Genomic DNA, 26037 nt, shown 5'->3' on the forward strand with positions numbered 1-26037 from the left:
CCGGGTATCCCCTGAAACGTTGAACTCACTGGAGGCTTCTAACCTAAACTGCGTGAGTATATTTATCTGCAAGAAGAATATAGCCTATGTAAGGCTGTAACGATCGCGACACTCAGATCCACGAACCTGTGTCGCGGTGTGAGAAGACAGAATCACGACACCGACACGTCCCTTCAACTCCCGAAGTTATCCTTCACGTCCAGACCCAATGCTAGCTACAACATCTTTAAATTACTATTAGTATTATTTGAAGTTAACATTATAAAATACGTAGACTTACACCACAAAACTTAAATTATTACTATTTTTTTTTTAAAAATTGGGCAATTTCAGCATTATGGAGGAGATCCAATTCCCAGATAATTAAATATTTTAATAAATTGGCCTATGTGAACCACACTGCACAAACCAAAAGTAATACTCACCCGATGAAGAAGGGTTGACTCTCTCCAGAACATAAAATCTTTATTTTATTTTCCGTGTTCGCATTTATGAGGAAAAACAATCCGAACGTGACCGTTCTCTGGAAGCAGCACTAAAACTTTCACATAGCTTAAACATGCAAGCACAAAGCCTTTATTTAAAGTAAATTTCGTTTTAAAATAATTATCTAAATTTAAATCAATGTTTCATCAACCAATTACTAGGATTAAATAATAAGAAATAAATTGCAGACAATAGGCTAGGCCTAATCACAACGCGGAGACGCGCGGCACGTGAACTGAAGCTTGTCTCATGAACCGAAAGTCAGCGTATAAGGTATCCTCACAGACATATATATTGAAATGTCTACTTTTAAACACAACCATTCAAAATGAAAGAAAACAGACTGCTCTCTGCTTATGTGGGCTAATCCGTATGAAAACTGAATTTCTCTCTGACTCCTCTTTAATCTTTCTGATTTTAGAACATTTTTGTAAAAGTGACTTTTTAATTATTTATTTCAAAAAAATTAAAAAATAAGTTGAGTTTCAGCCTCGTTAAATTGCATTTATATATGTTAATCTATTTGGTCAAATTAAGCTATATAAAATAAATAGTTTATCCCTTAAAATGCTATGGATTTTGAAAGATATCAAAAAAAAAAAAAAAAAAAAACGGGCAAAAAAACTTTAAAAGCGATTTTCTTAGGTTTTCAATTGGAAAAAAAAGGGCAGACGACCAGAATTCAAATCTGTATATCGTTACAACCATTCAAGGTATGACCAAGGTATCATTTGAAAGCTTACAGTGTCCTCTTTCCATTAATATCAAAATCTCAATTTTTAAATTTGGGTCACTGTGACTAATTTTGCTGGATCAGGTCGGTCACAAATGTGTTTTTTATTGTAGTATTATTTTATACAGAAATACATTATAATTATATATAATATACAAAATATAACCGTGGGCGCGATTAAACAGTGTTACAATAAAACTCAACATTGTGTTTTTTAAAAATAAATTCAAATAATACAAATCCCGAAATTGCGCTAATTTTAAAATTAAACTAAAACTCATGGCTGCACAAGCATTCATAACTGTGCGCGCCAACAGCGAGGAACCAGCAGAACAGAGTGAACGTTCATTCTGTTTAGTTCAATCCTACTTAATAGGAATTTATTTAAAATGCTTGCTCTACTCCACAACATTAATGTCTTGTGCGGATATCTGTATTTTGACTTTCGGTTTTAAGTAAGCGATTTAAAAGTTCCCGAGTCCCAGCGGAGTCACACGTTGATTAACCGGTGGGAATATACACAATAGGCCTACCTGATATTGAACACAAGAGGGCAGTATAGCACTACGTATGACTCAGATTATTTTTTCTTCTTCTGAATTTTAAAACCATTCTGGCTGTTTTTGAACGTAAACATAATTCTTAAATGAAAAAAGGGAAAAACTGGTTTAATTATAATATTTGTATAATTTAATTTAGAAACAAATGATGTATAATTACATTTTTAGAAGATATGAGGCTTTTAGTGTTTACTGTTTACTTTTTTGACATTACTTTAATCTTTTGCCAAAGTTGCACATGCCTACTGGCTAATAAATGTGATGTATCTGTCGAGCTATCTGTATCTATCTGTTTCAAGCAATTTCAAGCATGCTAAGAGTCCCAAAAGTATCAAAAAAGAATGTTAAAGTTTGATTTGTTGCCACAGCAACAGTATCAAAGATATCAAAAATCCATTCACAGGTCTACATCTGCTGTATTTTTACATTATACAGATGAAGTTTGAAGCAAATCGGTTAAAAATAAGAGGGTGATATCAAAGCATTTTGAAAGTGACACACTTCCTGCTGCCAGTTGGTGGCGCTATAACTCTGACTCACAATAGTCACATCCATGTAATTAGCCTCTTACAGTGAACACACTGCTGAAGTTTCATCAAGATCAGTTAATGTATGCTGAAGTTATAACACACTTCCTGTTTCACGTTTCTCGCCATAATTTTGTTTCCTCGCCACGGCCAAACCGTTCGAGATATCAAAAATCCCCTCGCAAACTTTCATCCTCAATGCCTTGACTTCATGCTGACCGAGTTTCGTGCCGTGTGTTTGAATTCTCTAGGAGGAGTATTGCACATTCCATTGCGAGCGTTTTACAAACAAACCTCAATAGCCGACTTCCTGTTTGGCTGGGGTAAAAAGTAAGAGCGTGAGGTATAGATGAAACGATGAGATCAACATGTGTACCGAGTTTCTTATTATTACATGCAAGCGTGTTTGATTTATGGACCAAGTGTTCGGACCCCGTTCCAGGGGGCGCTGTCTAGCCCCCCTGCCACACCCAGGTACCATCTTCAGCCCGGCTCTGATGGCTGTGGGATCTGACCTGTGTGCAAAGTTTCAAGAGTTTTCAAACCCGTTAAGGGCCCCAAAAGCCGCTAAGAGTCTCAAAATCATAAAAAAAAAGAATTTTAAAGTTTGATGCGTTGCCACGGCAACAGTATCAAAGATATCAAGAATCCATTCACAGGTCTTCATCTGCTATGTATTTACATTATACAGATTAAGTTTGAAGCACATCGGGTAAAAATAAAAGGGTGAGTTCAAAGCATTTTGAAAGTGACACACTTCCTGCTGCCAGTTGGTGGCGCTATAACTCTGACTCACAATAGTCACATCCATGTGATCGTCCTCTTACAGCAAACACACTGCTGAAGTTTCATCAAGATCAGTTAATGTATGCTGAAGTTATAACACACTTCCTGTTTCACGTTTCTCGCCATAATTTCGTTTCCTCGCCATGGCCAAACCGTTCGAGATATCAAAAATCCCCTCGCAAACTTTCATCGTCAATGCCTTGACTTCATGCTGACCGAGTTTCGTGCCGTGTGTTTGAATTCTCTAGGAGTAGTACTTCAAATTCCATTGCGAGTGTTTTATGAACAACCCTAAATAACCGACTTCCTGTTGGGCTGGGGTAAAAAGTAATAGTATGAGGTATATATGAACGATGAGATCTATATGTGCACCGAGTTTCATATTATTACATGCAAGCGTGTTTGATTTATGGACCAAGTTTTCGGACCCCGTTCCAGGGGGCGCTGTCTAGCCCCCCTGCCACGCCCGGGTACCATCTTCAGCCCGGCCCTGATGGCCGCGGGTTCTGACCCGTGTGCTAAGTTTCAAGAGTTTTTGAGCATGTTAAGGGCCCCAAAAGTGCCCGAATAGTCGTATAAATAATAATAATAATAATAATAATAATAATAATAATCCTAAGGAAAACAATAGGGCCTTCGCCCTTTCAGGGCTTGGGCCCTAAATATAGCTGCGAGCAGCGATTGCGGGCCCAAGCCGGTGGCACCGCAACCCTGATGCCTTTAGTTACCTAAAGGCACCGGGATGGTGGTACCGCCGGCTTTGGCCCTTTATCGCTGCTCACAGCTATATTTATATTTAATATAAAGCCGGTGGCACCGCCACCTTGGTGCCTTTAGGGTTATTCTGTATGACGTGCAAAAACGTAACCCCCACTTTGACTGTCGAAAAGAAGTGTATTGTAGAGCTTGCATCAATGCGGACTCGATGCGCTGTGCGCTGTAACTCCATGTGGCTTTAAGCGCATCATTCTCCACTTGGGATGCGCATAAGCGTTTTGTGCCACACTGTACTGAGCCTTTCATATCATAATGCAATGACAGATTATTAATTGCCTTTCTTGTTCTGTTCTATCTATTATGTGTTGATAAAAGATAGGACAGAGCACTAAAAACCTCAAACAAAGCACTAAAAACTTAAGCTGTTTGCTGTGTAGTCTGAGAATGAGCTGTTTGATTTGCACCCTCTTCCTCTTCACTGTCCTCCATAAAAACCAGCTATCCAGGTCCATGTTGTTCTAGAAAGTTTGTATGTTGCTGCCTCATTTAACATCTCTGCTATACATTTAAAACATGTTGTCTCAATTTTATAGCAGCCATGGCTCTATCTAAAATAATTTATCTTTTTGATTTTTGTTATCTTGTTTTTCATGAATGTATTTTACAACAATACAAAGAGCAATGTGTATTTACCACTAATATAGTTTGTAATGGCTTTTTTTGTCATAGATTATAATCATATATTTTTTTGGATTTGTTATTTATCTTTATAATGAAGTTGTCTGTATTAAGTAGATTGTGTTTAACACACACAAGAGTGGCACCAAACACAGCTCTAAAAAAACTTGACACAATCCATCATTCAGCCATCCGTTTTGCCACTAATGCACCCTATCACACTCATCACTGCGACCTGTATAAACTGGTGGGTTGGCCCTCCCTTCATACCCGGCGGCTCCATCATTGGTTTCTCTTCATATATAAGACAATTTTGGGCAAGGCACCTCTCTATTTGTCATCCCTATTTCATGCCGCTCATAACACCTATCACACAAGATCAAGTAATTTGATTAAATTTAGTATCCCCCCTACTTCTACTACCTTTGGACATAATGCCTTCCGCTTTGCATCAGTACACGACTGGAACATACTACAAAATACCCTGAAACTTACATCTCTGATCCCAATCTCCACCTTTAAGCAAAACCTCGAAAATTACATAGTTGACTCTTGTTCCTGCTGACAATCATGAACCATATTTACACACTTATTTAAGCACTCTATTCGTTTTCTTTTTCCTCTTTGTTGTCTTTTTTATTTTTATTTAGCTGCTTGTTCTAAGTGTTATGTGTTTGACTATGTACAGCTGTACATTATGTTCTTATTTTTTCCTGTAGCCTCTTGGCCAGGTCATGTTTGTAAATGAGAAGTGGTTCTCAAACATTTTACCTGGATAAATAAAGGTTAAAAAAAAAGAAAAAAAAAAGAGTGATTTATCAGTTCAACACATAGTTATAGAAATTCTACTTTATCTAAAAAAACCTGCACTTTATACACACACACACACACACACACACACACACACACACACGCACACATACATAAATACATGTAAATAAAAATACAAAAAGAAACATCAAATGTGTTTTTAGTCAGAGTATTATTTTATACAGAAACAAATATTTGTAATTCAGAAAAGAATGAAGTTAGTGTTTTAAAATCTTAAGGAAAACAAATATATTGAAATATAGCACAAGAATTTTAAATTCATTCAGCTTCAATTACAAATACAATCGTACTTTTATTTAAAGCAAACTATACATTTAAAAGATGGGGGTTATATGCCTATTTTGTCATTTAAAAAAAATACAAAATTGTTATGCAAAAAGACAAGGACTTAGAGACAAGGACTTATAGGAAAAATCGCAGCCAGCCACACTGTGGTTCAAACATACATAAACACAGACAACAGCCCTCCCCTCCCCCCACACACACACGCACATGCACACACACACACACACACACACACACACAAACACAGACAACAGCCCTCCCCTCCCCACACAGACACACACACCCACACAGAGAGAGAGAGAGAGAGAGAGAGAGAGAGAGAGAGAGAGAGAGAGAGAGAGAGTGAATCGCAGGGGAAATAAATCCATTCAAACTACAATATCTGACTTTCTGTTGCTCAGAGCGAATGACTTTAAATTGGAAAGTTGATCGGCTTGACGAGAACAATATACGTGGAAAGTTTTGTAACTGTAGGTAAAATGAGCAAAGTTATAACACACTTTATGTGTCCTTTTTTAGTCATAAAATTCATTTCCTCGTCACGGCCAGACCGTTCGAGATATCAAAAATCCGTCCGGAATTGAGCATCCTCAATGTCTTGACTTCATGCACACCGAGTTTGGTTGTGATTGGTAAACACATGCGTTGTAATTTGATGTATTTCTCCTAGGAGAATTATTCAAACAACCCATAATTCCCAACTTCCTTCTTAAAACTTAGAGCACAAAAGTTGTTTGGCCTGATGTGATCTTTAATTGTACCGAGTTTCATATTAATTCATGCAAGTGTGTTTGATTTATGGACAAATTTTCGAATCCCAGTCCAGGGGGCGCTGTCGAGCCGCCCTGCCACGCCCGGTTACCAGCTTCAGCCCGGCCCTGATGGCCATGGGTTCTGACCCGTGTGCAAAGTTTCAAGAGTTTTAGAGGATGTTAAGGCCCCCGAAAATGCCAGAGAAGTTGCACACAGCAAATAAAGGGTTAAAATTAACCTGACAGGCGCCCCTCCTCTCACTCACACAGAGGGACACTGAGAGACTGGCAAAATTCTGAGATTTTCTCTACATTCAAACAAACATATCTGACTTTCTGTGGGTCCTAGCTAATGAGTGTCAATTAGAAAGTTGTCCGGCTCGAGGAGTACAATATACATACTGATTTTTGTAACTGTAGATAAAACTAACAACCCCACTTTTGTCAAAAGGTGGCGCTACTGAGCCCTCACCACACCCGTTTCTGAAACGTTGCACATGTCTACTGGCTAATAAATGTGATGTGTCTGTCGAGTTTCATGCAATTTGAAGCATGCTAAGAGTCTCAAAAGCATCCTAAAAGAATGGTAAAGTTTGATGCGTTGCCACGGCAACAGTTTCAAAGATATCAAGAATCCATTCACAGGTCTACATCTGCCGTATGTTTACATTATACAGATGAAGTTTGAAGCAAATCGGGTAAAAATAAAAGGGTGATATCAAAGCATTTTGAAAATGACACACTTCCTGCTGCCAGTTGGTGGCGCTATAACTTTGACTCGCAATAGTCACATCCATGTGATCGTCCTCTTACAGCGAACACACTGCTGAAGTTTGATCAAGATCGGTTGATGTGTGCTGAAGTTATGATACACTTCCTGTTTCACGTTTCTCGCCATAATTTTGTTTCCTCGCCACGGCCAAACCGTTCCAGATATCAAAAATCCCCTCGCAAACTTTCATCCTCAATGTCTTGACTTCACGCTGACCGAGTTTCGTCGAATTTGGATCAAAGCTCTAGGAGGAGTATTAAAAATTCCATTGCGAGTGTTTTACGAACAACCCTAAATAGCCGACTTCCTGTTGGGCTGGGGTAAAAAGTAAAAGCGCGAGGTATAGATGAAACGATGAGATCAACATGTGTACCGAGTTTCATATTATTACATGCAAGCGTGTTTGATTTATGGACCAAGTGTTCGGACCCCGTTCCAGGGGGCGCTGTCTAGCCCCCCTGCCACGCCCGGGTACCAGCTTCAGCCCGGCCCTGATGGCCGCGGGTTCTGACCCGTGTGCAAAGTTTCAAGAGTTTTCGAGCATGTTAAGGGCCCCAAAAGTGCCCGAATAGTCGTTAGAAAAATAAAAGAAAAAAAAAAAAAAAATATATAGCTGCGAGCAGCGATTGCGGGCCCAAGCCGGTGGCACCGCAACCCCGATGCCTTTAGTTACCCAAAGGCACCGGGATGGTGGTACCGCCGGCTTTGGCCCTTTATCGCTGCTCACAGCTATATTTATATTTAATAAAAAGCCGGTGGCACCGCCACCTTGGTGCCTTTAGGGTTATTCTGTACAACGTGTAAAAACGTAACCCCCGCTTTGACTATCAAAAAGAAGTGTATTGTAGAGCTTGCATCAATGCGGACTCGATGCGCTGTGCGCTGTAACTCCATGTGGCTTTAAGCGCATCATTCTCCACTCGGGTTGCGCATAAGCGTTTTGTGCCACACTGTACTGAGCCTTTCATATCATAATGCAGTGACGCAATGACAGATTATTAATTGCCTTTCTTGTTCTGTTCCATCTATTATATGTTGATAATAGATAGGACAGAGCACTAAAAACCTCAAACAAAGCACTAAAAACTTAAGCTGTTTGCTGTGTAGTCTGAGAATGAGCTGTTTGATTTGCACCCTCTTCCTCTTCACTGTCCTCCATAAAAACCAGCTATCCAGGTCCATGTTGTTCTAGAAAGTTTGTATGTTGCTGCCTCAATTAACATCTCTGCTATACATTTAAAACATGGCTATCTAAAATAATTTATCTTTTTGATTTTTGTTATCTTGTTTTTCATGAATATTTTACAACAATACAAAGAGCAATGTGTATTTTCCAATATAGTTTGTAATGGCTTTTTTTGTCATAGATTATAATCATATATTTTTGGGATTTGTTATTTATCTTTATAATGAAGTTGTCTGTATTAAGTAGATTGTGTTTAACACACACAAGAGTGATTTATTAGTTCAACACATAGTTATAGAAATTCTACTTTATCTAAAAAAAACCCTGCACTTTATACACACACACACACACACACACACACACACACATAAATACATGTAAATAAAAATACCAAAAAAAAAGATCAAATGTGTTTTTAGTCAGAGTATTATTTTATACAGAAACAAATATTTGTAATTCAGATAAGAATGAAGTTAGTGTTTTAAAATCTTAAGGAAAACAAATATATTGAATGAAATATAGCACATGAATTTTAAATTCATTCAACTTCAATTACAAATACAATCTTACTTTTATTTAAAGCAATCTATACATTTAAAAGATGGGGGTTATATGCCTATTTTGTCATTTAAAAATATTGTTATGCAAAATTGTTATGCAAAAAGACACGGACTTAGAGACAAGTACTTGAAGGAAAAATCACAGCCAGCCACACACACACACACACATAAACACAGACAACAGCCCTCCCCTCCCCACACACACACACACCCACACACACACACACACAGAGAGAGAGAGAGAGAGAGAGAGAGAGAGAGAGAGAGAGAGAGAGAGAGAGAGAGAGAGAGAGAGAGAGAGAGAGAGAGAGAGAGAGAGAGAGAGAGAGAGAGAGAGAGAGAGAATCGCAGGGGAAATAAATCCATTCAAACTACAATATCTGACTTTCTGTTGCTCAGAGCGAATGACTTTAAATTGGAAAGTTGATCGGCTTGACGAGAACAATATACGTGGTAAGTTTTGTAACTGTAGGTAAATTGAGCAAAGTTATAACACACTTTATGTGTCCTTTTTTAGTCATAAAATTCATTTCCTCGCCACGGCCAGACCGTTCGAGATATCAAAAATCCGTCCGGAATTGAGCATCCTCAATGTCTTGACTTCATGCACACCGAGTTTGGTTGTGATTGGTAAACACATGCATTGTGATTTGATGTATTTCTCCTACGACAATTATTCAAACAACCCATAATTCATAATTCATAAATAACTTCCATTTGAACTGTCATAAAACTTAGAGCACGAAAGTTGTTTGGCCTGATGTGATCTATAATTGTACCGAGTTTCATATTAATTCATGCAAGTGTGTTTGATTTATGGACAAATGTTCGAATCCCAGTCCAGGGGGCGCTGTCGAGCCGCCCTGCCACGCCCGGTTACCAGCTTCAGCCCGGCTCTGATGGCCATGGGTTCTGACCCGTGTGCAAAGTTTCAAGAGTTTTCGAGGATGTTAAGGCCCCCGAAAATGCCAGAGAAGTCGCACACAGCAAATAAAGGGTTAAAATTAACCTGACAGGCGCCCCTCCTCTCACTCACACAGAGGGACACTGAGACACTGGCAAAATTCTGAGATTTTCTCTACATTCAAACAAACATATCTGACTTTCTGTGGGTCCTAGCTAATGAGTGTCAATTAGAAAGTTGTCCGGCTCGAGGAGTGCAATATACATACCGATTTTTGTAACTGTAGATAAAACTAACAACCCCACTTTTGTCAAAAGGTGGCGCTACTGAGCCCTCACCACGCCCGTTTCTGAAACTTCGCACATGTCTACTGGCTAATAAATGTGATGTGTCTGTCGAGTTTCATGCAATTTGAAGCATGCTAAGGGTCTCAAAAGCATCCTATAAGAATGGTAAAGTTTGATGCGTTGCCACGGCAACAGTTTAAAAGATATCAAGAATCCATTCACAGGTCTACATCTATCGTATGTTTACATTATTCAGATGAAGTTTGAAGCAAATCGGGTAAAAATAAAAGGGTGATTTCAAAGCATTTTGAAAGTGACACACTTCCTGCTGCCAGTTGGTGGCACTATAACTTTGACTCACAATAGTCACATCCATGTGATCGTCCTCTTACAGCAAACACACTGCTGAAGTTTCATCAAGATCAGTTAATGTATGCTGAAGTTATAACACACTTCCTGTTTCACGTTTCTCGCCATAGTTTCGTTTCCTCGCCACGGACAAACCGTTCGAGATATCAAAAATCCCCTCGCAAACTTTCATCCTCAATGTCTTGACTTCACGCTGACTGAGTTTCGTCGAACTTGGATCAAAGCTCTAGGAGGAGTATTTAACATTCCATTGCGAGCGTTTTACAAACAAACCTCAATAGCCGACTTCCTGTTGGGCTGGGGTAAAAAGTAAGAGTGTGAGGTATAGATGAAACGATGAGAGCAACATGTGTACCGAGTTTCATATTATTACATACAAGCGTGTTTGAGTTATGGACCAAGTGTTCGGACCCCGTTCCAGGGGGCGCTGACGAGCCGCCCTGCCACGCCCAGGTACCAGCTTCAGCCCGGCTCTGATGGCCGCGGGTTCTGACCCGTGTGCAAAGTTTCAAGAGTTTTCGAGCATGTTAAGGGCCCCAAAAGTGCCCGAATAGTCGTTAGAAAAATAAAAGAAAAAAAAAAAATAATCGGAAGGAAAACAATAGGGCCTTCGCCCTTTCAGGGCTTGGGCCCTAAAAAAAAAATAATCGGAAGGAAAACAATAGGGCCTTCGCCCTTTCAGGGCTTGGGCCCTAATAATAATCGTTAGGAAAACAATAGGGCCTTCGCCCTTTCAGGGCTTGGGCCCTAATAATCGGAAGGAAAACAATAGGGCCTTCGCCCTTTCAGGGCTTGGGCCCTAATAATCGTTAGGAAAACAATAGGGCCTTCGCCCTTTCAGGGCTTGGGCCCTAAAAAGAAAAAAGAAAAAGAAAATGTGGCACACTGTCTCAAATCATCTACTTTAATGTTCAACAGAACAAATAATTTCATACAGGGTTGTGGGTGAGTGATTAACATAATTCAAAATTTTGGGTCTTTACTACCCATTTAAAACTCATTAACCTCTGAGCTGTAATACATGGCCTCTAAATATCAATATCTCAATGCAGTTCTGAGAAAAAAAAAAGAAAAAAAAAAAAAATCATGGCTGTTCCGGTGTAATAAATTCTTTGTTGAATCAAATAAAACACTTGTATAGTTCTTTTTGGAATATCTATTTGATACTGTTCTTATTTAACACAATAATTATTTTAAATGATCATTTGGGGATTATTCCTCAGCCAAATTTGATTAATTAGTTATTAATTAGATTATAATTAATCACCAAATCATGAAAGCCCTAAACATATATAAAAAATCTTTATATAGAAATATTCCACACACCTTAACAGAAAAAGGAAAGAAAAGAAAAGAAAAAGGACAAAGGGAACACATCACATCACTCTGGTACCTACTGGTGTGGCTCCTGACAGAAGCTACAATATAAAACATATGGAGAGACTGAAACCATCTGTGATTTTATGTATCTGTGCATTCCCAAGACACTGAAGCAGCAGTCATTATGAAAATGCCCTGGCTCTTTTCATAAGAACATCTTACCTCTTCAATGTCATTGTCCAGTGCTATGATGCCCAGCGGAGCCGTGAGGTTGGAGCTCCCCGAGATGGTGGTGCCAACCGAGGCTGACTCACTGATGAAGCCCTGGTACGAGGGCCGCTGAAAATATGGTGCCTGGTTGTTCTCGTCCAAAATTTCAATCAGCAGTTCAGCATAGGCAGGAAGAGGGTGACCGTTATCCTGCTCGGCCTGTTCACAAACAAACAAACTAAATTGTCATGGTGAAATTATCTAAAAAGAAAAGCTTAAGGTTGTTATCTGTTTATCCGTGTAAACATTAAGGTACAATGATGACAGCTATACTGTAAGAATACAATGGTATACACACACCATGTTCAAATAAACCAACATTACCAAGCTACAAAAAAAAGAAAAAAATGGTATAAAAGAAAAAAACAAAACAAAACATTATTACAATGTACAAGAAAAAAAAAATCATGGTACATTTAGATACACTCTAAAAAAAAAAAAGGTTATTCAGGGGTTCTTCATGGGGTTCTTTGTGGTGGTCATGGTGCTATATAGCAACACTACCATTTGAAGAACCAGTTAAGCCCAGTTTGCTTCTTCAGTGGTTCTCTGTGGTGGTTAACGTGCTCTATGGCACCATGTGACTAAGTGGCACTTAAAGTGGTTCCCCTACAAGCCAATGAACCACTTCTAGTCCTATTTAGCACCATTTTTTTAATTGCAAATATATATATATATATATATATGGCTTAAAGCTTTATTCAGTATGGCTACTGATGTTAAGCTAGAGACATGACTGTAAAGTGTGCAGCTTACCAAATAATATATATATATATATATATATATATATATATATAAAGGGAAAAAAATCTACTTCTTCAAAGGCTTTTAGTTAATCTTCAATCATGTCTAATTAAAGTCTAGCAGTTAAAATACGGTCCAAAATTCATAGACCCAAAAAGGCTCGAAATTATTTTTTGTTTTATTGAAGAGGAGTGTGTGGATACAGCTCCCAGAATATTTTCATTTCAGTTATGAGCACTATCCATTACTGCTTTCATTAAGAAGCCATGAAAGACTGCAGTTCTGTAACTCAACAGACACTTCACCACAAAATACACACACCTACACTCATCTGACAATGTTGACAGCAGCAATGTTTTGTTTGTTATTTGGTCTCGAATTTCAGTAAGCTTGAAGCTAACTGAGAATAGCATATCGTTCTTTGTTATTATGAAACAAAGAAATCATAACAGCAAACCCAGTCATGCATCGGTTCATAGAGGAAACATTTAAATTACCCCTGCTGTTACTCTGTTGTTCTACCGACAGAGCTGAATAATTTCACACTAGCGTTCGCTCCCTCGTTTCAGTCTCTCTCTCTCTCTCTCTCTCTCTCTCTCTCTCTCTCTCTCTCTCTCTCTCTCTCTCTCTCTCTCTATTCAATTCTCTCTCTCAATTCAATTAGAAGATACAGCATGTTTAATGTAATTACAAAGCTCTATTCCAAAAGCAAGAAAACGTCCTCGCTGTCTACCACCTACAAAGGCAGCATCCAAACTGAAATTGGAATCTAAAGTAAATGATTTGGAACACTCTATAGGCAGAAACTCTGCATGGCATTGAAATAGTGTTCATCACGTTAAGCTCATGGGAGACCCGACAGATTGATTGATTACAAAATGCTGAGCTAATGATGTGATACTCTAAGAAGCATAAAAATATATAAAAATAGCACTTTTTTTAATAGATGGAACTACACTACAATACAAATGTTTGGTAAGAAATCTGTTATGCTCACCAAGGCTAATTTTATTTGATAAAATATATATATATATATATATATATATATATATATATATATATATATATATATAGTATATTCAATTCAATTCAATTTTCAATTCAAATTGCTTTATTGGCATGACTGTACATATTACAATATTGCCAAAGCTTGTAACACATAGCATAGTGAAGACATCAATAAAACAAAGTATTATAACAACTTAAATTGAAATGTACAAATTAAATTAATTGCAAAAAATAACAGTGTAACAGATTATAAATTCTATGAACGTTTGATACCACAGTGTTTTAACATATATATACACACACATACACACATTACTGAGGGTCACTGTGGTGGACATTAGGGAGACACACTGAGGTCACACATTCACACACATTCACCTACTGTCTCTCAGGCTGTGGCACGCACACACGTATCTGGCAGTCAGTGCTGCGGTCTGTCCCTCTCCTAGTAAGATCTTTATCTGCTCTACTTCAGTCATGGCTGTAAAGTTGTGTATTAAGTTATTACGTTTTTTGAAGTAGAGGTCTCTGATGGAGCTGTATTTGTGGCAGTGGAGGAGGAAGTGTGTCTCTGTTTTGATCTCTCCTGTCCTACACTGAACACACACCCTTTGCTCTCGGGGTAGCCAGCTCTTTCTGTGTCTGCCGGTCTCGATGGCTAGACTGTGTTCACTCAGCCTGTACTTGCTCAGGATCTGTCTCTGCTTTGTGTCTCTCACACTCTGGAGATATTCCTCCATTTCATAATTTGATTTCAGATTTCGATAGAATTGTAGTTTACTTTGTGTTTTGGTTTCCTGATCCCAATGTTCCAGATATGTATTTTTAGACTGTTTAGTAATTTGGTTTATTCTGATGTGTGTGTGAGGAGCAGTGCTGGTCTGAGACTGGTGAGTGTTAGTAGGGTTAGTCGGGTTAGTGAGTCTCAGGACCAGCTGACTGAGAAGACTCTTTTCGGGGTTCAGTTCTTGGGTCTGTAATGCTTTAAAATGTAGCGATTCTGTGGGACTTGATTTTAGATGCATCCAGAATTTGAGGGATCTTTTTTGCATATTAATAATCAATGGGAATTCTGCCCTACACGCATTATTGGGTGTTTTCCGTTGTAGTTTTAGTATCATTTTGCAGAATTCTGTGTGTAGGGCTTCTGTTGGATGTCTGTCCCATCTAGTGTAGCTCTGATCACTGAGTGGACCCCACACCTCACTTCCATACAGCGCAATGGGCTGAATCACACTATCAAAGATTTTACACCAGATTGGAATTGGTAATTCAGAGTTTTGGAATTTCTTCTTAATGGCGTATAGAGCTCTGCGAGCTTTATCTTTAAGAGCATTCACTGCCAGACTGAAACTCCCCGATGCAGTGATGACCAGGCCGAGGTAAGTGTACTGCATCGTGTGCTCTAGGCCGGTGCTGCCTAGACTGAACTGGTATCTGTGTTCCTGACATCTGGGCTTCTTCTGAAAGACCATAATGTTGGTCTTTTTGAGGTTGACTGCCAGGGCCCAGTTCTGGCAGTAGTTGTGCAGCAGGTCCAGGTGCTGCTGTAGTCCCTGTGCAGTGGGTGACAGCAGCACCAGGTCGTCTGCGTACAGCAAGAGCTTGATGCTCCTGTCCTGTAGGGTGAGTCCAGGGCCTGTAGACTGCTCCAACTGCACCGCTAGTTCATTAATGTAGATGTTGAACAGCGTTGGACTCAGGCTACAGCCCTGCCGCACTCCTCTCTTTTGGGTAAAGAATTTTGTATGTTTGTTGCCAATTCGAATTGCACATTTGTTGTTCGAATACATTGATTTTATAATGTCATAGACTTTACCCCCTACACCGCTTTGTAAAAGTTTGTAATATAATCCGTTGTGCCAAATAGAATCAAATGCTTTTTTGAAATCGACAAAGCATGCAAATATTTTTCCGTTTTTGGTCTGTTTTACGTGTTTATTGATTAGGGTGTGTAGGGTGTAAATGTGGTCAGTAGTTCTGTGTTTTGGAATGAAGCCAATCTGACTCGGGCTCAGGACATTGTGTTCGTTAAGGAAGCTTACAATTCTATTGTTTGAAATACTGCTAAATAACTTCCCCAGATTACTGCTCACACAAATGCCTCTGAAATTATTAGGGTCTAATTTATTTCCACTCTTGTGAATTGGGGTAATAAGTCCTTGGCTCCAGATGTCAGGAAAACGGCCTGAACCGAGTACGATGTTGAACAGTTTGAGCAGCGCCGCCTGCAGCTCCGGTGTGCTGTGTTTCAGCATCTCGCCTAGAATGCTGTCAGGACCACAAGATTTATTTCCTTTTAGGCTTTTGAGTTTGTTTGCCAATTCTTCCTGTGTAATTGGGAAGTCAAGTGGATTTTGATTATTTTTAATTGTCTCTTCATAAGTTTGTAGATTTAGTTTGATCCGATTATAATTGTCATTGAGTTGTTTTGATGGGATTTCTCTGTATAAGTTTTCAAAATGATTTGTCCAAATTTCTCCATCTTGTATTGGTAGGTCTTGTGGTTTAGCGGTGCTCAGATTATTCCACATATCCCAGAACTGATTCTGATTTATTGAGTGTTCTAATTCTTCTATACTTTTGGTTAGATAGTGTTGCTTCTTCACTCTAATTGCGTCTTTATATATTTTTAGTTTTGAAAAGTATTCAGTTCTTAAGTCAGTGTTGTTTGGTTCTTTATGTTTCAGATTTGATCATTTTCTAAGTTGTTTTCTCAATGTTTTGCAGTCTGAGTCAAACCATTTTTCATCTTTTGGAGTATTTTTGTGTATTTTTTGCCTTTCTTTTTCAATTCACTTTTCTGTGCTGCTTTATTAAATATGTTATTGATTTCATTTGTAGCCGAATTAACACCATCTTTAGTTGTTTCGAATTTCTTAGTAATAAATGTATTTATTTGATTGTTTAGTTCTTCAGAACTGAGGGCTTGGACAAACTTGTCTGTGCTGTCCGGAGCCCATTTGTATCTCTGCTGGACCTGATACATTCGGCAGGTTTCCAGTCTGTTTTGTTCTGGTGTGTGACGCGTTTTGATATAAATGTTAGTTTGGTTATGGTCAGAAAGCGGAGTTTGCTGTTTGACAGTGAATGCATTGAAGGAGGATGGGTCCATGTCAGTGATGGCGTAGTCAACTACACTAGCTCCAAGACCTGAACAACACGTGAACCTCCCTAAAGAGTCCCCTCGGATCCTGCCGTTGAGTATGTACAGGCCTGAGTCTCGGCAGAGCTGCACCAGCTCTCTACCAGTTTTATTTACTGTCTGGTCTAGGTTGTTTCTCGGTGGAAGTTTTCCTGTGATACTCGGGGGGTCCTGGCCAAAGACATATTCATCACCCTTTGGATCTATGTCATCAGGTTCAGATCCAGTTCTTGCATTGAAGTCTCCACACAGCAGCACATTTCCCTGGGCCTGGAAATGGCTGATTTCTGTGTGGATGTTGTTGAGGTATTCCTCCTCATGGTAAGGGGATTCCGCTGGGGGAATGTAGATGGTGCAGAGATATGTTTCTTTAGTAGAAATGCCAATTTGGTTTATTTTTAACCAGCAATGAAATTTTCCAACTGAGACTGTTGAGATGTGTTTGGCCAGATCCTCCCTGTACCACACCAGAACTCCCCCCGAGTCTCGTCCACGGTGGACTGTACTTATTTTGACTGAGGGGACAATCACTTCATAGTAGCCTGAGGGACAGTAGGTAAGCGCATCATTTCGACACCAGGTTTCAGTGAGGATTATGATGTCAACATCTTTTATATGTTTTAGAAATTCTGGGTCTGTACTTTTAGAACCAAACGTTGAAGAGTGAAGACCCTGAATATTCCAGCAACTTATTTGAAATGAACGCATTCGTATTCTAAAAGATAAACCTATTTGGTGAGACAGAGAGAAGATAATTTAAAGTAGGTTACCTGTGAAAATATACATGGTAAACAATTTACATTAGTGCAAAATTACATATATATATATATATATATATATATATATATATATATATATATATATATATATATATATACATATACATACATATATATATATATATATATATATATATATATATATACATACATACATATATATACATACATACACATTTTTTTTTTTCCTCTCTAGTAGAGCACTGTGTGTTCTTATCTGTTCAGGAGCTGATTGCACAGTGTTTGCAGCATCTCTCTGATCTGGCTCAGTTCGCTGGCAGGTGTGGAGGTGGAGGTGGTGGGTGGAGCAGGAGGCCGGGCTAAAGCTTCAGCGTAGCTCTGTGCTCTTGGGTGGGGGGATTTCTCTGTGTGTGTGGAGGGGGTTGGTTTCTTCTTCCTAATGGGGACTTGATGGCCAGCAGGTGAACGTGGAGTTGGTGACTGCAGGTTTACAGGTGTGTAGTGATCCATAGGTGGGTGTGAACGTGGTGGAGGATGTGGGATGTTTGTCCAGCTGACGTCTCTCCTCATCGGGGGGGGGGGGGGGGGGGGGGGTGTTTGGGCATGTAGGGTTGAATTGGCCGGTAGTGTTCTGGAGTCGGTAGCAGATGTCTCGGTGGTGTTGGGGTGCGGCCCAGGGCTGCATCTTTAAGGGCCCTTGCAAAAGTGCGCACTGCATCTCTGTGCAGGTGGAGTCCATCGTACAGGTGGTGGAGGCCGATGTGGTGGTGGTGGACCAGGTGCACGTTTGGAAGGGAAGAACATCTGCGGGAAATTTCAATGTTGATGTTGTGGATAATGTGTGGTGGTGTGTCATGTCGTGGGAGAAGTGTGGAGATAACAATCCGGGATTCTGGGAATTTTTTGCTGGTGGTTTCTGCCATTTTCCTGACAGCATCCGCAGTGTTGTTGCGCAGCGAGTGGAGGTCATTGGTCCCAGTGTGGATTATGACACATGAGGGCTGTCCTGGGAAGTCTCTGATGATCTGGTGGGCGTGGCCAGTTGTGCTGCATCGTTTGGCAGAGACTTTCTGATGTGGAAAAAGTTTCTGTGGGTCTAAGAACTTCCCATTAGAGTCCACGAGGAGGAGAATATCTTGATCAGGTTCTGGAGGGGGGGCAGGGGGGGTTGAGTTTCTGCAGGTGTCTGTGTGTTTGTGGCAGGCTCACTGTCTGTGTTTGTGTAGTCTGTAGTAGGAGCTGTACTGTAGTGACGTGTGTTGTCTTCTGTGTTTTTCTGTAACTGCTCTCTCATTACTTGCAGCTGTCTGGAGAAGCTCTCTTCTTTTCTCTCGTTGTCGTCCTCTAGCTTGCGCATCTGTACGCGGAGAGTTTGGTTTTCTCCTTGCAGTTCCCTGAGAGCTCTGTTGAGTTCAGTGATGGTAGAGTTGGTGTCTTTCTTTAGCTGTCTTAGCTCATCTTTGAGCGCTTGGATGGAACTGTTTGTGTTGCATGTGTCTGAAAGTTTGACTTGAGTGTGTTCCCTGAATTCAGCGAAGTCCAGTTCCAGTAGAGCTAAACTGTCTCTCAGTCGCCGGTCTGATGGTGCAGGTGAAAGAATCACTGGGCCTTCCTCCTCAGAGTCTGTGCTGTTTGCATGAGGTTCGTCTCTCTCTTCCTCTACTCTGGCCTTCAGCCGGGGGAAGATCTCCTCGAATGAGTTCAGGCTTGCCTCATTGCCTTGCAGAAGGAAGGTGCCTTTAGTATAGTAGGTTATGGTGAGTATTGGGTTGTCTGTGTCAAGCATTTCATCTTTGCATATAGTTAATCTTCCACCTCGACCAATTCCTTCTTTAAAAATGTTCTTGAATTCCTCACAGATGGCTGATTTCCATGCAGTTATCAAAGTGGTGTAGAAGATGAGGTTGTTCTTGATTCTTCTCCCATTAAGTTGAATGTAGTCCGCATACAGAAGATCAGGGTTGTCTCTGAGAGTTTTCTCTTTGTGTTTTTTTCTGGCCTGTACACTTCTGCACTTCTCCGGGTAAAGCACCTCCCCCGTGCACTCTGTCTGCGCCAAGGTTGCCATGGTGATCGGGCTGGGCACTGAGCCAAGACTGCAGCTAACTTAGCTTTTAGCTTGTAATAATGAGAGATTTTACTCTAATAGATCAAAATATACAGTTTTTGTTTAAGATTTTTGCCAGATAAAGCTAATCTCTCTGTTTAGTAACTGAATATCAGAAGTTTTTCAGCTGTAGTTCCTTTAAGAAAGCCTTTCAGGTTTTGGAGGGAAAACTCCAGTTAGCTGTGGAGACTCAGAGGCTGGATGCTAACCCACAGGTTCAAGTCTTCTTTCTTGTATTAAAATGTATTTTATAGGAAAAAAAAAAAAAGTCTTTACCCGAATCCAAGTTGTTCTTCTGTTGTTTTTTCTTGTTTGTTGTCGTTATCTCACTCTCTGTCTCATTCTTTGGTTCATTCTTTTATAATTTTTCAGGAGCTCATCTTTAGAGTATCTTTTCTCCCATATATATATACTATATATATACACTCACCGGCCACTTTATTAGGTACACCTGTCCAACTGCTCGTTAACACTTAATTTCTAAGCAGCCAATCACATGGCGGCAACTCAGTGCATTTAGGCATGTAGACATGGTCAAGACAATCTCCTGCAGTTCAAACCGAGCATCAGTATGGGGAAGAAAGGTGATTTGAGTGACTTTGAACGTGGCATGATTGTTGGTGCCAGAAGGGCTGGTCTGAGTATTTCAGAAACTGCTAATCTACTGGGATTTTCACGCACAACCATCTCTAGGGTTTACAGAGAATGGTCCGAAAAAGAAAAAACATCCAGTGAGCGGCAGTTCTGTGGGCGGAAATGCCTTGTTGATGTCAGAGGAGAATGGCCAGACTGGTTCGAGCTGATAGAAGGGCAACAGTGACTCAAATAACCACCCGTTACAACCAAGGTGGGCAGAAGAGCATCTCTGAACGCACAGTACGTCGAACTTTGAGGCAGATGGGCTACAGCAGCAGAAGACCACACCGGGTGCCACTCCTTTCAGCTAAGAACAGGAAACTGAGGCTACAATTTGCACAAGCTCATCGAAATTGGACAATAGAAGATTGGAAAAACGTTGCCTGGTCTGATGAGTCTCGATTTCTGCTGCGACATTCGGATGGTAGGGTCAGAATTTGGCGTCTACAACATGAAAGCATGGATCCATCCTGCCTTGTATCAACGGTTCAGGCTGGTGGTGGTGGTGTCATGGTGTGGGGAATATTTTCTTGGCACTCTTTGGGCCCCTTGGTACCAATTGAGCATCGTTGCAACGCCACAGCCTACCTGAGTATTGTTGCTGACCATGTCCATCCCTTTATGACCACAATGTACCCAACTTCTGATGGCTACTTTCAGCAGGATAATGCGCCATGTCATAAAGCTGGAATCATCTCAGACTGGTTTCTTGAACATGACAATGAGTTCGCTGTACTCAAATGGCCTCCACAGTCACCAGATCTCAATCCAATAGAGCATCTTTGGGATGTGGTGGAACGGGAGATTCGCATCATGGATGTGCAGCCGACAAATCTGCGGCAACTGTGTGATGCCATCATGTCAATATGGACCAAACTCCCTGAGGAATGCTTCCAGCACCTTGTTGAATCTATGCCACGAAGAATTGAGGCAGTTCTGAAGGCAAAAGGGGGTCCAACCCGTTACTAGCATGGGGTACCTAATAAAGTGGCCGGTGAGTGTATATATATATATATATATATATATATATATATATTATAAACAGTAATATTGTGATATTTTATTGCAATTTGAAATAACAGTTTGCTATTTTATATTTTAAAATATGATTTATTCTTGATGGCAAAGATGATTGCAAATGGTGCATTTTCTACATAATTACTCTATTGTATATCTTTCAGAAATCATTCAAATAAGGTGATTTACTTCTCAAGAAACATTTAATTTTATACAATGGTCTGTCTGAGTACTCTATATCAGAAGGGCTTTGATTCGGTAAACACAACATGCTTTTGTGCAGAACTACTTCCTTCCACTATGGATTCAAAACTCAAGTTGACAGTTGAGCCCAATCCTCCATTACTAATTATAAAACGTCACTTTAGAACTATTAACGAAGGAACGTTGTGTCGTTTCATTGTAGCTTATTGTATTATGTAGAGTAGGCTACAGTATTATGGTATTATGAGAAAGGGGGGGGGGGAGAGAGAGAGAGAGTCAACAATATCAAAATGAGTGTTTTACCTCAACGCATTCTCACCCCAAGGCGTCACCTTTGACCATGCTTTAATATTTGACGTTTTAGGCGCCCTTTAGCGTCACTTACATGACGCGATCCTACGGCGTCATCTAACTGACACTAAAGGAAAGCGTCAGTTAGAGGACACGGTTAGGTTTAGGTCTGGGGTGGGGTAGGGTACACGCGATCCTAGGGCGTCATCTAACTGACGCTAATGGGCGCCTAAAGCGTCAGATATTGAAGCATGTCCAAATGCTTCCCAAGGCGTCAGTTAAGCGACGCCTTGGGGGTGAGAATGGGCTGTTTACCTGCATCTGATATAGAATGCATTCTTCAGTTTGATCTTCATAATATTATAATACAGGATTTATGTTAAATATAACTAAAATAAGTTATAAATCTTTATTTTCCCCTTAACCAAAATCGATTTGCTCTGGAACAAGTAAAAGATTATTAAGACCAACAATTGCCCATTTGATATACCCCAAATTAAATATATCATGTTTAACCATCTACATAAGAGTCAGTGACAAATTGCCAAAGGACTGGCCAAGATGATGCTGTTCTCACTCATCGAGTACATGAGCGCCGAACGCTCACTGACGGCCTGGAGCTTGCATCTGCGAAATCGTCTCAAAAGATTGGAATATTTTAGTCACATATTTGAGGTCCAAATAACCATATTCTCACCAAAAAATCTCTGAAAACTACATTTCATGACACAACAACAATAGTATTTTTTTTTTTAAATGGTGTATTTGGTCGACCGCCATGACGGTTGCTGCAAGCCGAGTGATACAAAAGAAACGGTTAGAGTGCTGTTACTGTGTGAATGGCACACTGCTGGAAAAGGCTCTCAGCCAATCAGATACGAGAATCTGAAATAACTGTTGTGTAAAACCATTTAATGCACGGGTCGTTCTAGTTAGTTTAATCCAACCCGGTCTCATCCCAAGACGTCATATAACTGACGTTTTGGGACGTCTTTTGACCATAAGTCAATATTCGCCTTTTTAGGGCCCCCTTAAACGTCGGTAGATGAGGTTATGGGATCCTAACTCTACCCCATACCTAAACCTAACCCGTCACCTAACTGACGTTAAAGGTAAAGCGTCAGTTGTATGACGGCCTGGGATCGCCATCTACCGACGTTTAAGGGGGCCCTAAAAAGGCGGATATTGACGTATGGTCAAAATACGCCCCAAGACGTCAGTTATATGACTTTTTGGGATGAGACTGTGTTGTTTAATCATTTATTATTTAATTGAAGCAAACAGACACACACACAAACACACAGAGATCAGAGATCATGCTATGCACACAGAAAAAAAAAAAAATGAGCAAAGAAACTTATCAATGCTATCCTGTGACTTTCTGTCACCCATTCTGAATGCTGTTCTCAGCACCGAGGGGGTAACATTCCTGTTTTTTTTTAAGTTTTTGAAACTCTGATCTTCACTATTAGCAGAACGCCATGGAACAGAGATGCAGGTAATTGACACACGCATCTCTCTCTCTCTCTCTCTCTCAATAATTATTTGAAAATAAATGCTTTAATTCATCCCTTAAAATAAATGCAATGTTACCTCTGTGGTTGATTTATAGTATTTTCCTCAATTTTCCTTGAGGTTTTGCCATATAAGTGGTCATTATATTATAAGAATATCCTGAAAGTTTCAGAACTGAAAACCTCCTTGTTAGTCCAAAATTAGCTTTTATTGTTACCAGGCCCAGCGAACGACTTGTCCTGGAATGTGCCTCTTTATGATGTAATAAGGAAGTTTTTTAAATTAAATTTTTTTAACCCAATGTTTGAGTTTGTCCATATTTGACCCAAAATTGGGTTAAAACAACCCAATAATTAATAATTTATTTTAATAAATTATTAATTACTAAATTACTAAATTAATAATTAAAAACCCAACAAAATAATTTAATGCGCAGATAGCCATGGATTGACCGTTACTTATCATCAATCCTTTGATGAATAAAAAGTTAACAGAAAGAACAGAATTAATTTGAAACATACAGTAAATCCTTTGTAACATTATAAATGTGTATATATATGAAAAAGTATATATGATGCTGCTTTAACTAGTGATAATCTTAAAATAATTACGTACCTTTTATAACTATATAGTTTATGTTGCTGCTGCCTACATAATGTAGTTTTGAAGAGAACAATAGTGATATTATGATATTAACGTGATATAAATATATTTCCAAAAATACACTGCAGGTGATACCCGGTGTTATTCTGGTCGTAAAACATTCAGCCAATAATATTGTTAAAAAGATGACACTCTTGGTGCTCAATATAAGAGCCTCTGGAAACAGTGAGCAGGGCTTTCGATGAACCCCTCTTATCTTCACAGTCATCTACAGCCGATAACCTGACAATATAATGACCTTAATGATGAGAGAGAAGCGCTGGTAAAGCTCTCTGTCCACAGGCTTCAGCAGACGCAGCTCAGCTGTGCTCCTGTTGAGGGAGAAGAATTCTGTGTATGCAGGAGGTTGACCTGAAACGCAGTACAGAGAGACACAAAACTTGTGTTATTATCTGATTCATGCTATTATTCTGGGATGGTTTATCTAAGCCACTGAATACATGAGAAAAGGGAATTTTATATGTCCCATCCCAATTTCTTTAGTCTGGAGTCTTTATAAATACAGCAACAACAGCAGATGTTTAATTCTGAGGGGCAACATGTAACATTTAAACCCTTTAAACATGTATTAAATAAGCGAGTTTCTATTTCAAAATGCATGAATTCGATTTCAAATGTATGGAAACATGACTTAGAGTGCAGTTGTGTATGTCATTCTAATTAGAATACATTTCACATCAGCGAAAAAGCGTAAAAACTTTATGCTTTCTCAATAATACAACAAATGGGTTTAGTTGATATATTTTATCAGAGCAACTTTTCTGATAGTTGCCAAGCTTAATCTTTGAACACCATTTTTAATATTAAGAATTAAAAAAAGTGTTTTCCCTGGTGAGTTTGTCAACTATGTAAAGGACAAAAACTGCATGCCACTTCATAAACTGATTAAGGTATATATTTTAAGTGACTCAAATATTCAATGTTTATCTATACTGAGATTATTTTACAGGACCTCTGCGAATTTATTTTTATTTATTTTTTTATTTTTTTTGCAAATATCTGTGTAAAGTTTTCACTAAGGACAAGATTAAAAAGAAAAAAAAATCATTTTAATAGTTTTAAGAGATATAAAAACTCTTAAAAATATCTCCACATCATCACACACCATTCACCATGCCTTGAGATTGGCATGGTTTTACTTCAGTTAGCCTAATAGTTGGTTTGATTTGCATTGAAAGATGATCTTGGAAAGTACCCCATGCCAATCTCAAGGCATGGTGAATGGTGTGTGATGATGTGGGTCTATTTTAATTCCAAAGGCCAAGGGAACTTTATCAGGATGCATATTATCCTGTATCCATGAAATAACTGGCTTTTAAAAATAAAAATCAGCCTGACTCTATGGGAATTTAACATAGGGGTGTCCTGACTTATGCACCCTGTATTTTAAGGAAAAACATTTATTTATTTATGATACATTATTCACTCACAAAGAAAATTTGTGTCCTTAAAGGTTAGAGTTTTCCTCATTTTTTCTAATTAAGGCATTAAGATCAATATCCAAAAGACGATTTTTTCCAAACTTATTCACATCACTGTAAATACTGTTCGTTTTCTCAAACAAACCACTCGTTTCGTGTCTTAGGCCATCAATGTGTACATACATTTACGAGTCATTAAATCATGTTTAATTTGGACTTCTCTGTGCGCTCATTGAGGAGGACCCAGGGTGGACCCCATAAACCTCCATTACAGTATATGACTGACAGACAAGAATAGTTTGACCTAAAAATATCAAAATTGAAAATACCGTGGAATCAAAGACACCTACATCTTGGATGCCCTTGAGGTAAGCTAAAACATATCAAAAATTAATTTCAAAGTGAACTATCCCTTTAAACATACTATCCCTTTCATACAGACACTCAGTCTGTAACACGGTTACCATAATCTACACTTTTGAACCTGTATATAGTAGTTCTTAGTAGTTATCTGGGAGGTATG

General features: G+C 39.3%; 1 protein-coding gene across 2 annotated transcripts in view; it reads right to left on the minus strand.

Annotated features, from left to right (window-relative positions):
* pcdh15a (protocadherin-related 15a) overlaps positions 1-26037 on the minus strand; it is a 409861-nt gene that overhangs the window by 218870 nt on the left and 164954 nt on the right. For both annotated transcript variants that reach the window (XM_089117218.1, XM_089117217.1), the window contains 2 exons: positions 24332-24444; positions 11976-12182 (listed from right to left, as the gene is read on the minus strand). In XM_089117218.1, coding sequence (XP_088973344.1) covers positions 11976-12182; positions 24332-24444 — 320 coding nt within the window. The remainder of the gene's footprint in view (positions 1-11975; positions 12183-24331; positions 24445-26037) is intronic.

This window comes from Pimephales promelas, chromosome 11, assembly GCF_988280905.1.
Source record: "Pimephales promelas chromosome 11, fPimPro1.hap1.1, whole genome shotgun sequence".
NCBI classification, from domain to species: Eukaryota; Metazoa; Chordata; class Actinopteri; order Cypriniformes; family Leuciscidae; genus Pimephales; species Pimephales promelas.